A 13341-nucleotide genomic window follows, 5' to 3' on the forward strand; every position below is an offset into this window, starting at 1 on the left:
TTTAGCAACGAGGGTCCCTGAAGACATGCTATGGTTGCAATGGCAGTCCCTCTCTAATGGAACCGTTAAATAATGTCGTTAAATTTTCCATGTGAGTAGCACGTGATGAGTATTAATTATTTCTTTCCACATACACAAACATAGGGATATTCAAAATTATCCATGCATATCTGAACCTTTTATCCAAAAATCTGATATTATTTTCTTTGAAAAGTCAGATACCTTATATTCCAGACTTAAATTCAGATAGTGACTTTTGAAAAAGTTTAAGAACTTTAATATTTTTTTTTCTTAAATCCGAAAATGTCCAAAAATGTCAAAAAATATCGAAAAAGATTATTTTCAATATCCGAAAATATTCTAAATTTTACGAAAACATTTGAAACTTAGTCTGAATACGAAAATATCTAGGATATTTTTTTTTCTAAAATTCGGATAGTTCAGATATCTGAAAACTTCGAATATCCAAAATTTTGAATATGTTCGGATATTGAAACTCTTTATCCAAAATTTTGGTGGGATTCCAAGTTTCAGCTATCCGGTTTTTAATTATTCGTACTTTTGCATAGTGAAGTTCAATATCCAAACTTTTCGAATATTCTTGGATATTTTCGAATGCCCGACATTTTCAAAAATCATTATCCGGATCCGAAATTTAGGATATCCAAAGTTCGAATATCTGACTTTTGCAGATAAAATCATATCGGATTTTCAGATTACAGGGTTAGATATTGATACTTTTGAACACCCTGTATTTGTGTAGGTAAAAGGACATTGATACCCCTCACGTGCTACTCACATGAAAAACTAAACGACATTAATTGACGAATCCGTTAGAGAGGGATTGCCTTTGCAACTGAGACCTATCTTCAGGGACCATCATTGCTAAGAAATCAAGAGAGGGATCGCCGTTGCAAAAAACGACAAACCACGAGGACCGTTCTTACATTTAACTCTAATATTTTTATATGCCGCCACAACACCTAAACAAGGACTAAAAACCTCTGAAGTGTGCCTCACCTCATGTGAAAGAACTCCCAGTGCGAGTGTATTCACTTGAACACTATACTGGGAGAAATTGTGGTGGTGATCACGGAGTGTATTGAGAATTTTTTTTTAGTTGAAATGTATTGGGTATTGTGTATGAAATAAGGAAGAATGTATTGGAAAATTTTTTTGATGATATGACACTAATACGACACTATATTGGGTGTATTGGGGGAGACATCGGGAGTGCAAATGGACTAGTTTCGGTCATGTGCCAAAATGACTCTGAAATACCATTACTAATATTGATTTGGAATTGTATTTGACATATTTACCATATAACATTAACAAATGTCATTAACATAATGTAAATTAACAAATAACATTCACCATTGGTACGAGATAATTATATATAATTTTTCATAAAAATGGGTGAAGGTGGAAAATTTATAATATTCCTTCTTAGGGTTTTTATGGAGAAGAGTAGGCCATGTACACCCATGTGAAAGCATGTGCTGTGTCTTTCTTTCTTAACCCCACCACCTTCCCTCTTCTTCCCTTTTCAGAGAAAAACAAATAAATAAAAGCCTTCATTTCCATTTTCATTGTCCTCATCACTTAAATATTCTTTCATCTCCCTCTCTTATACTACATTTTTTGTTGTATAATTAATTGCAACACTAATTTTTGCAAGAACCCTAATATTTTCTCATACATTTTCCATGGTTCTTCAACAATAGATGATTGATAAATCCAAATTAAGAAAGGTACATTATGCTTCATATTCTTGTATATATGTATATTATTTTGCATGAACACAAATTTTTGTTGCCTTCATGGAACTTTCTTTTATCAATATTATTATTTTGCATGAACACAATTTAATTACTTACATTTGCATGAATATAATATGATATGTATTTATTTGCTTCTCGTCAAGAATATTATAGATTTATAGTATATTTTTATTCTACATCAAATTAAAAAGTTAATTTACTTAACTTTTTTTTTTTGTAGGGAAAAAAATATGCATACATCTGGCAAGCTCAAGAGAGAATTTATTAAAAAATGGATAAAGGGTCTTCAAGTATGCTATTCTTCAAAGAAAAAAATGGATGTCATGGAAAGAAAGAAGAAAATAAAGCTTTGTGCTGACATTGCTTTAGCTTGTGCAAAAAGTGCATCAACTTCATGGAGCAATGCTCTAATTTCCGACGCTAAAAAAGACGACGAAAACAAGATTCTTGTCAACAATATAGTAGGGTCCGAAGAATCATGGGTCGAGCCACAAAAGACCATTAGCAATATGGTCAGTACTAGCCTTAAAAGGGTTAGAAGCAAAAAGATCTTGAAAAAGAGTCGGAGTGTTAGCCAAAGAATAAAAAAATTAGGTCCTCCTAAATCGAATTTGGCTATTTGTATCGCGAAAAGATTGGTTAAGAAGAGAACACAAGTGCTTAAAACACTTGTACCTGGGGGAGAATCCATGGATGAAGTCTCTCTTATCAAAGAAGCATTAGACTATATCCTTTCGTTAAAGGTGCAAGTCGATGTGATGAGAAGCGTCGCAGATGCAACTGAAACAAGCTAGTTGAAAAAACTACACATAGAACTCGAGTTATCGAAAGAAATTAAACCATGTACAGGATCAATATCGAAACATGTGACACAAAAAATGTCACATTCGACAAATGCTATGTTTCGATCTTTAGTTATATATATAAGTCATCATTTATATATAGTTTTTGGCTAAAAAACGTTACAATTACTTTTAGTGGTTGATTCAAAGATTTGGGAGCCTCTTATTTCAAATGTGTAAGCAGCTTCAATATTTCATTCTTTTCTGAATCAGCAGCTGGTTGAATGTTTTTGTCATAGATTTGTTTGGAAATATTGAACGTGAAGCTGAAAACTGAGACAGGTGTTGGCTTGGTACATGTTGTAGGGTCTTTGAATAATGGTACAAAAGTAATGGTTGATATACTATTTTACCAAGTAAGTAATGCCTGTGAGAGGCTTAAATGGCCACTAAATACTCCCCTGAATCATTTGCCTGTTTTTTCTGTAAGTGCTATGTATACATTGATCTTTCAGTTAAAAAATATATGCTATATCTAATGCCAAGTTATATGAATTTTTATGAATGATAAACATGAATTGAATATATTGTTTTTCTAAGCTAAAAAAAGTAAGAAAGTAACACTTAATATCATCTTTCTCGGGTTATGGGTCATAAATTCGTCTATGACGTTGTATGAAAACTTTAAAAGGTTGAGATATAAGCAACCTTATTCCTACCTAAAGGATAGAGGTTGTTTTCTATTCAAGGTAAAAAAATGACCGCTAAAAGGCAAAAGTGTTTACAATGATCCATGACTTACCTTGATTTATAAGCTAGAAAGAAACCATTCCACACTTAAATCAGTTATGACTTTTCTATACAATTTGTGTTTTAGTACCCACTTACTAGCTAATAATGAGTGGTTTTCTGTTGGGAAAAAAAAGCTAATGCAGCCAAAGAACAACTTGTCTCCTCTTGTGGAAACACAACTCATTTTAAACTCCATTGCAACTTATGAATCTTTCAAACTTCATTCTCATCTATCATGCTGAGGACTAATGATGTTTCTCTTTCATCTGACTTTTCGGATGATGATGAACCTATTAACTCTCACAGGTTCAGCTTTTAGAGAAATAGTTTTAGGGATATATATATACCAAAGTTCATGGATTCAAATAAAAGTTCATCGTCTAACCCAATGTTTAAAGAAATTAGGCTAGGTTTGAACCCATGAGAATTTGATTCTATGATGTACATCCACAACCATCATGGGAACTCGCAAGTCACAAAGTAGTGCCAAATCTTAGCTGTAAGGTACATGGCGTTAGCAGTTACTGGACTCTTCTGTCATCTCTAGGTCGTTTCCAATCCGCCTACACCTGGTCATGTCTAGCTTAACAAAAAGGTACATTAAATATACTAACAAAAGTCACCTATTACTAAAGGAGACCATATATTAGTGTTAGCTAGATAATTTACTCAAAATAAGATTGAGAGATGATCAAACTGTTGAAATTAATAGTATATATAACTTTTATATCGGAAACCTTACTAGTAAAACTAGCTTCAAATTTTTACATTACATGTATTATTTGTCTATAGGTGCACTTGCAAAGAAGAAAAAAAGTTATGTCCATAATAAGACAGAGACAAAGAGGCCTGCGCCAGGATTCAGAAATTTGAATAATTTATAGATTATATGACAGACTGAAGAGCTCGAGGGACAGATAGTAAAATGCATTTGTTGAAACATTGTGCATACACATTTGAAGCTCAAGATGAAATCCGTACCATCTCTTAATCGTTAAGTATGTTTGCATAGGGACCTAACCTTATAGAACTGATCAACAGCACATAAAGAGACTTTCTTAAAAGCAAGATTACGCAAAATACTTTCCTAGAGCATCATCTTTATCTCCCTGATCAATGCTATAAAATCTTGCAATCAGCTTCGGGTACTTCTCACCGCATACATTGTAGTTTTTCAGGAAATTAGACATTATAAAACTAATTATGTATTCATCATCGTTGTTAGTAGCCTATATCAACTGTGACAAAATTGTAACTTAACTAAAAGTTAATTCCAGTAAATAAATAACCAGCTGCTTGAGTTGAAGAGTCATTCCTCTAAAAGCTCATATACGACAACTGATGCTTGAAGATCTCGGTCCACCTTGAAATGAGAATGAAAGAACCTTTTTCTCTGCAGTCATAACACGACTTTGATTTACGGAAATTTATAAACAAGATCAATTAAGATTACTCTTGCCTTTAAAACAATAGAATAATATCTGTAATATTCATGGAGAGAAATTGTACCTCTGCATAAGAACTTGAGAAAAGGAAATCTTTAAGATGTTCTTCTTCATTGTTGAATAGTATGATATGACTTGGTTGAGACCAGTTTTTTGCAAATTCGGATGTGAATCCAAATGGGTCCGTTAAGAACTGGTCAGATTCATCAAGGGATCCCTTCGCTTCGCTGATAACAGAAAACCAAAATAGATTTGTAATCAGCAGAGTTGGCAAATTCGACCTCTTTTACTTATGCATGGGCTGCGACAGGTTATGTTTATAAATGGGTAAAACAGAAAGATAACGGAAAGTATCAATTCCTCTTGGGTGGTGTTGGCCCTAAGGTTTACTCTTGATGTTTGTAGTCATGAGTTCAAAACCGAGATATGAATTGATATCTGGATATTTATTATAAAGATAAGGGAAAGTGAAAAGAAAACGGGTTAAATGGGCCAAACGCTTTAAAGGTCGACCAAAGTGTATTTATATCACAAAAAATATAAAATTTCACTTGAATTATATGATTATGTTCTAATCATATTTTACATTTTTACTCGCCAACTATTTATAAAAAGTTCAACATTCGGAAAACTCTTATATAGACTAATGGAACTCGACATTAAATGCCGCAAAGTACCTGTTTTGACCCATTACCCAACCAGCCCATTTTCAGGCCTCGTAACATAAAGAAACATATGCATCAACAAAGAAGAATAACTGAGTATGGGGAGTACATTCAGTATATTGTGAATTTGTGATAGTGTATACCTTGGTGAACAATCCAAGAAACGCATAGGAATCCTTTGATGCAAAGTCGAATAGTACGGAGTAGCATGACATGGTGTTAAGAATAGAATGTTTTTCACATTCCCATAATGAGCCTCTTTAGCTAGATAATTAATGACGTCCTCTGCTCCTCTCTGGTTATTACGTTTATCATAAGAACTAATACACAAGTAAATGAGAAAAATGCTAACTTAAAAATAAACTGCATATCTTTGAAATTTTACGTACCTGGTGAACCATGCTCATGTAAATGGCCATGGGAACATTTGTTGCAAGCAAGAAAAAGACCGCTGCTTTTATCTGCCAAGAGCATTTAGATTGAGTTTTCGTAATTTTCTTATTCATTTTCCCAGATGAGTTTGGCCGGCTTAAAATGGCTAACGAATAACCAGAGAAAGCTAAAGCTATTGGAAGCACTGGGAGAACAAACCTGTTATATAGGATAAGTATCATGTAAAGAATTTAGAGAAGTAATCAACATGTCTGGCGGTGATAAATTAGATGAATATACTTATGAACGGGGTTGACATAGGTTATTTTCAATCTCAAATTCGACCAATAAAAAATTTAGCTTGTAAGAGAAAGATAATTAGACGAAACATGGTAACCAGCTTAAAAGTCGTGAATAGGATATTTCAAATTCATTTAACCTCCTAAATCATACTCGTACTTTCCAAATATATAAATAATATAGTAAAATATTAGCTTTATAAGCATATTCAGTGCATTACTTGTCAAAGAAAAACAGATATCAACTTGGACTAACGAAAGTGTTTCCATATCAAATCCGACCCAGACTATTTTATTCTGTAGTACAAAAGGTGGGCCGTTTCAACCCAGACCCATCTTAACTCATTAGCTACCTATCTTGCCACCTACAACCTTTTCTAGCCACATTAGTGAAAATTTTGTTGTAAATGCACCAACATTCTACTCGTAAGAATTGTGTAGAATTGATCTTAAGAATGCTCAAAATGACTGGTTATTGCAAAATGTAGCATTGATCTTTCTTCATTTTTGCAAAAACAGGAATCTCTTTCTGACAAACTCAAGTTTGATGCAAACATACCTGAATTCTTTGTGCCCTAAAACACTATAAAGTGCTAAAACCCACAAAATGAGTCCTGAAAGCTTCCAGTTTTTAGATTGGATGATGCCAACCACCATAAAAGGCAAAAAACTGAAGATCATGACAGTAAATCCCTGACTGAAGTACCAATGCCATGGATGAGTTCCATAATAGTCACCTCCCGAAGAAAGAAAGTTAAACTTTAGAAAGTTCAGAGGTACAAAAACCCAAGACCCATACATCCAATGGTCCAGTAAGAATGTCAGTCCAAGCACCACGAGCCTGATAATAGAGGTAGAAACATAAGCAAACATATGTATGCTATTATTCTTAGAGAGGGGAAGTGCCAATTCCAATCCGTGTACATATGAATAGTTCAATTCAGGTGAAGTTTGTGTCTAATGGGTCAAATGGGTAACATGTATATAACAGAAAATCTAAGAGGAAAAGGGCCAATATTAGCCTAAATTGTATTTATAACACACAAAGTCTCCTAAATTATTTAAACAAAAAGAAAATACCTAGATTATCGAAATACTATAATTTTAGTAATCATAGTTGACTAGCTATTTTTATATAAACTTTTGATGAAACTGTTCAAGTCAACCAAACTGGATCCATACAAAAGTATTCTATGTTCTGATCCGTTATCCAACCAATATGAGCTCATTTCACCACCTTTAGTAATAGAAAGATGGGCAATAATACCTACCCAATAGGCAAGACTTCAAGGAAAACAAATTTCAACCTATCTCGAGACACAAAAAGCTCCATGAAGCCGATATAAACCCATATTATAGCACTTGTGGGTCGAATGGCACAGGCTAGAGCAGCTGCAACCAAGGCCCATGGTCTAGAAGCTGTGAGAGCATTGCTAGAGTTGACCCGCAAACAAGGCCAGTAGTAGAGACTAATAACTGTAAGAACAGTCTCTAAACTATTGGATAACGTGCGAGTAATACAGTAAAATACAAACCAGTTTGTTAACTGCGAAAAGAGCTGAGATAGAATTAAGTACAGCATATGCGAATTATGATATCCAATATGAATTTAAGGGTGACATGGGTGGGAGTTTTAAAATGTGCAATAATCAGTTTATACACTAAAATGAACGATTGAATATAGTCTTCAAATATACGTCCGCTATTGAAGCTTCTGATACTCAGATAATCGGTTGTTCAAATGTTCGCATAATTAAAACGTCCATTTATAAATTAGGTTTAAAAGAAGGTGAATAAGTAATTTTCTTTTCATCCTTTCGTTATATAACTTTTGCGGCACGTATGAAGCTAGATTTATTCTCCCCTGCATAAATCATAATAAGAGATTCAGAAGAAAATCATGTTTATAATTTATCAGAAGCTCCAATTCACATTAATCAGATAACTAGTCCAAAAACTAACTCAAACCCTTGCTATATAATAACAGTATTTCATGAAAGGATACTGCCCATTGTGCAACACGGTAACCATATGCAGCATGAGAGAGTTTGAACAAGTAGAGATCACCAAAGGCAGACAGCATAGATTGCCATAGTCGTGGAGCCTTAATCTAGAAAAATAGAGATGATACAAGTACGTCAAATAAATTATCTTTCTACAGAAAATGAACAGATACAAATCTAGGCAATGTTAACAGTTAATATTAGGTGAGTTGATTGGTTATGTTTTATCCGAGTCCAAGAGATAAAATAAATATAAAAAATGAATGGCTTTAAAGCAGACCTGGTAGAAATCAATCATTTGTTAATGGATACAAGTTACAACCTCTTAAATTGCTTCAACTTGTTGTAGTTGTATCAACACACATTTGCAGTCATACGTGATGCATTAGCTGTTTTTAAAACATGTATACAACAATTGATAGAATAGTTTTAGTGGGTCAACCTGACCAGCAGAAACATGAACTTTTTAAACAGTTACCCACCCTGACTGACCTGCCCATTTTCCCAGCTCTTACATACAAACCTCATAACAAGTTTAACTTAGCATTGTAATAGTATAATGAAAGATAATTTGCTTACCATGAAAAGCGGAGTATCAAGATGAAGAAAGGAAAGAACTTTATATAGGACGGCAAATAACATTGGATGCAGATAGCTTCGTATACCCTTCTTCCATTCCCAAGTTAAATGTCCATATCTGTCAGTTAAGCAACATAGTTAAACCCTATATGTATAATAGTAAAACAACAATAGAAACATACATGAAGTTCGGTGGAACAGCTAAATGTACCCAAAAGTAACTCGATGTGCAACTTCAAGCGCTTGCCAGTGCTCATCCGGGTTGAAATACGTTTGTACGAATAAGGAATTTATCATTCTGAAAACTAAACAAATTAACAAAATTTTCTTGGATGATAGAAAACGATCATCCTCTTCCTTTCTATCTTCTTGCCAAGATTTGGGATTCGAATCTCCATCTCCTCCATGTGTTGATTCAGCAGAATGTGTTCGCTTTCTCATTACTGACATAAGTATATATACCAAAGATTCAAACTTTAACCAACCAATACTAACCCATTTTTAAACTGCAGTGGCAAATTTATCGTTTATCCGTAACGTAAAACTTCCATCACTATAAGCAGTTAGCTTCAAGAAAATCGTTAGGTCCGTAATCAATGTCGCAAGCAAGTACAAAAACATAGACTTGAAATTTCTTTTATTGGAAAAGTTATATATAAGTTAGCACAAAATCTAATTCATAACCTTCTCAGGAGCAAAATTATGATAAAATCTAACAAATATAAAGACTGCAATTACATTTATAATTATATTACTGCAATGAAATTTAAGGACTGAAATGTAAATGGGAGTGTGATTGTAATAAAATTGTATTCTCTCAAGACTTTCATCAAACACCTTAAAGGCACAAAATCTGGGGAGCTAATTAAGATGACTAATCAAGAATCTCAATATCAAATCAAATAAAAATACTTGGAACTTACCAGTGAAAGAATTTTATTTAGCTAAAGAGTAAAGAGTGAGTGATTCTTTAACCAAAAATAAGTCAACAAATGAAAAGATAGTGAAGTGAATCTTGTTCCAAGTCCATTATTAGATATTATTTCCTGATTTGATGTAATATGGTGGAGAACAAGAAATGATTTTGTAACAAACGCTTCATGAATCCAAAATATATGTTTTTTTTGGGGAAAAGCTTTTTTTTTTTTTTGTTTTGATGGAACGGTAAGTAGATTTTTTATTTTACTCAACTCGAGTATTGAGGATGAGTGTTGAAATCGGCCGATACAGTTAGATTGGGCCAAATCGGTTCGTGTATCGGTGGCTATCGAGACAAATTTGATTAATATTCGGTCAACATCACACATTCGGGTCAACTTTGGTTAAACTTGACAATTTCGGTCAAAAATCGGTCAGATTTGGTTAAGAATCGGCTGTATCAGATTGAGTCTAACACTTTTTATTTATTTTTTAGCAACTCAATATTTAATAAGAAGGTTATTTGATAAATTATGTTATTATCTTTAAACAATTATGTTTAATTTTGATTTTTTTTTTAATTTTCTATTACATATATATTAAAAATTATTATTTTAACATATCGAAACTCAATCCGATTTTTTCTCCGATTCCATCCAGACTTTTCAAAATCCTGATTTTTCCTCGTTGATCCAATCCTGATTTCAGAGTTTCGCAACCTTGTTGAGTATTGACTCAATATAACAAACTAATCTATGTTTATTATATAATCCGTTTTACAAAAGTTATTTTTACCAACGAAATAAAAAAAACCTTAAGTATGGAATATGCACATACTATTTTTATCATAAAATTCATGAGGTTCAAAAATTTATTCATTAAATAAAAAATAAAAATTAGTATGTAAAAGGTTTCACACCTAAACTTTAGATACCGGACAGTCTATATTCAATTTTCTCTTCACATATAAGATGTGTTTATGGAATTTCAAGCGTACATTTTACATTGAAACTTGAAAGCATAGTTGTCAAACTCGTATGAGTCATGAGTTGACTCGTACGAGTCGAGTCAAAATCAAGTGAAAACGAGGCGACTCGGTGGATGACTCGTTTTGCTTCAGACTCGTAACATGACTCGTGTTTTGTTTAGCGAGTCGGTACGAGTCATATTTCGAGTCACGAGTCACAAAAATAATTTTTTTATTTTTAGTTTTTAAACGTAACCCTTTTATATGCTTTCAAATTTGATTTTATTTTAATAATTTTTATTATTTTTACCATAATATATCAATACAATACTATATATCTACTATAAAAACTTATATATAATTATAAAATTATATATTATAAAATATCCTGACTCTTACGATTCGAGTCACGTTTCGATTCACGAGTCAAAAAATCAGTTTTCGAGTCGAGTCAAAAATACCGAGTCGATAACTATGCTTGAAAGTTATTAAGGGACGGACTCACGACATGACTTCTTACCCAATGGGCCTCAGTTTTTGTATGCTTTTTTATAAGTGAGGAACGGACTCACGTAGATGACTTCTTGCCCCATGGGTCTTAGTTTTTATTGGACTACCTCACATGTCACATATGTTTATAGATTTTTACCCAAACATTGCTTTTTTAGAGTAATTCTAAATTTACAAACATTTTATAAACAAACTTTTTCCACCAATTAAATTGTGTCTATGTAATCACTTTCCTTTGTCTCTCTTTATTGATCGGACCACCTCACATGCCACACGTGTTTGTAGATTTTTATTTGTAAAAGTTTTGTCACTCTAGCATTGGTCTAATAATTCTCTTAATAATCTTAAATCATGATAAAATGTCACTTATTCCTTCTTCTAATCTTATTATTTTATTCTACCAAGTGTAATGATCATATAAAAGATTTTTAGGAAGATTATTTTAGACTATTTATCATTTTTTTTCCTCAAATGATGATTCAGTCTATTTATTTTACTCATCGCTTTTTTGAAATTTTTCATCTACTATTGATGTAGCAAAAATACTCTTAATGAAATAATTTACAACGTCTATTTCTCAACTCTTAAAATAACCACACTGCCCACTTTTACATTAGTTATCTTTGTTTTATTAATCTACGCTATTTGTCATCGCCGTCGTTACCACCAGCCAATCGTTACCCACCACTACACTGCCGATGCATTGAGCTGATGCCACTTTAGTATAATTAACGTGACATTGAAACTTGAATGACAAATTGGCAACGCACTTATGTAATTTTTGTCAATGTGGAATTCGCCTTTTTTGTTGGGCTTATGTCTTTTGAAAGAAGACTAATGTTCAAATTTTGGTATAATTTTAAGAGTAGTACTATATTTTGGTGGAAATTTTAATTGTTTGAAAAAAAAAACTTACGTAATTATTGAAAACAAAAAAATTCCACATCGGGCAGCTGTCATATTAGTTTTTCTAAAGGCCTTGGATTTGTCCTATTTAATTTTTATTTTGATACTTATTGGACTTGATTTAAGTTTATTTCGAGCATTTAAATTTTGATTCACATGTCAAATTTTTAAAAAACACTAAATCTATTTTTTAAGAAAATAATAAATCCTCTTAATTTTTAACTTACAAATCATCCTAAAGCTTTATCAATTTAGCATATACATTACTTAAAAAAAAAAATTTCTAATCTTATCTTATGATTTTTTAGCATATAGATTACTTTAAATTTTTTTTTTCTAATCTTATCTTATGATATTTTAATAATGTTATTGTTAGGAAATAATTAGGCTAATGACTTAAAAGAATAGCGTTTATTTGTTTAATTCTTACGTTATTTTTGTTGCTACTGATACCCATTCATTTTTTTTTGAACCGCCGACTTTTATATCAAAAATGAAATAAAAATAGCTCAAGACGAGCTATCTATAAAATTACAATGTCAAAAGGAGATTTGATAACCAATCATCCCATCTAATGCTTGTTTTGCGATTCCTATACACGTACCAATTAAAAGAATGGGAACGAATATAATCAAAACTATCGCAAAGTGAAATAGTAGAAGACTTAAAAACAATTGAGTTCCTTATGTGCCATATGTACCACCACGCCGTGAACATAACCGATAATACCAACTCTTCAGCAACCATCTTCAATTGAGCATTATCCACCAAATCAATAACCGAAGCAGGATGAATAGAAGCAATACACTCCAGGTCTAGCCAAACTGCAATACGAGAAATAATTGTAGAAGCTACTGAACATTCGGAGAATAAATGAAGTACAGTCTCCGGTCGGTCTGAACATATTGGACATATAATAGAGAAAATATCTACGCCACGCATCGAAAGGTTGAATCTGGTAGGAATTCTGTCCAACAGAAGTTGCCAAACAAAAATATTAACCTTCTTTGGAACGAATTTTATCCATCTAGTAGGACGATCAGTAGACGGGAGCAAGCACATATCAATGTGAGACCGCAAAGTTTTAACATTGAAGTCATAATGATCGTTTAAATCCCAAGTCCATTTATCTTGAACATTTGAAAATGTGCAACTACCAATCAGACCCATGAGATGATTGTATTGATCCATCTCCCTTCCATCTCTGATCGGGCGCCTCCATTGCCATACTGATACCCATTCATAATATTATTGCTTTTATTAATTCATTATATTTTAACACTAAACGGTTTTTGAGCATAGTGTTGTATTGTTTGAAG

The 13341-nt window shown here is 32.6% G+C and overlaps 2 protein-coding genes across 4 annotated transcripts; one reads left to right on the plus strand and one right to left on the minus strand.

Annotated features, from left to right (window-relative positions):
* Positions 1 to 1615: 1615 nt before the first annotated feature.
* On the plus strand, positions 1616 to 2775 carry LOC122599974 (transcription factor IBH1-like 1). The gene is made up of 2 exons (XM_043772598.1): positions 1616 to 1754; positions 2005 to 2775. Exon 2 carries the CDS (start codon positions 2015 to 2017, stop codon positions 2576 to 2578), a length of 564 nt encoding a protein of 187 aa, XP_043628533.1. The 5' UTR covers positions 1616 to 1754; positions 2005 to 2014; the 3' UTR covers positions 2579 to 2775.
* Positions 2776 to 4270: 1495 nt separating this feature from the next.
* On the minus strand, positions 4271 to 9852 carry LOC122600831 (mannosyltransferase APTG1). 3 transcript variants are annotated; one of them, XM_043773605.1, is made up of 10 exons: positions 9645 to 9852; positions 8933 to 9164; positions 8722 to 8839; positions 8145 to 8249; positions 7411 to 7697; positions 6699 to 6980; positions 5858 to 6059; positions 5612 to 5763; positions 4868 to 5030; positions 4271 to 4751 (listed from the first exon to the last, which is right to left on the minus strand). In XM_043773605.1, the coding sequence occupies exons 2-10, from the start codon at positions 9160 to 9162 to the stop codon at positions 4668 to 4670; spliced, it is 1623 nt and encodes a 540-aa protein (XP_043629540.1). In that variant the 5' UTR covers positions 9163 to 9164; positions 9645 to 9852; the 3' UTR covers positions 4271 to 4667. The 3 variants fall into 3 exon arrangements, with proteins under 3 accessions (XP_043629540.1, XP_043629539.1, XP_043629542.1); XM_043773604.1 differs by lacking the exon at positions 9645 to 9852 and having other exon boundaries at positions 8933 to 9371; XM_043773607.1 differs by lacking the exon at positions 9645 to 9852 and having other exon boundaries at positions 8904 to 8966.
* Positions 9853 to 13341: the final 3489 nt, after the last annotated feature.

The sequence above is a fragment of the Erigeron canadensis genome, chromosome 5 (genome assembly GCF_010389155.1).
Source record: "Erigeron canadensis isolate Cc75 chromosome 5, C_canadensis_v1, whole genome shotgun sequence".
NCBI lineage: Eukaryota > Viridiplantae > Streptophyta > Magnoliopsida > Asterales > Asteraceae > Erigeron > Erigeron canadensis.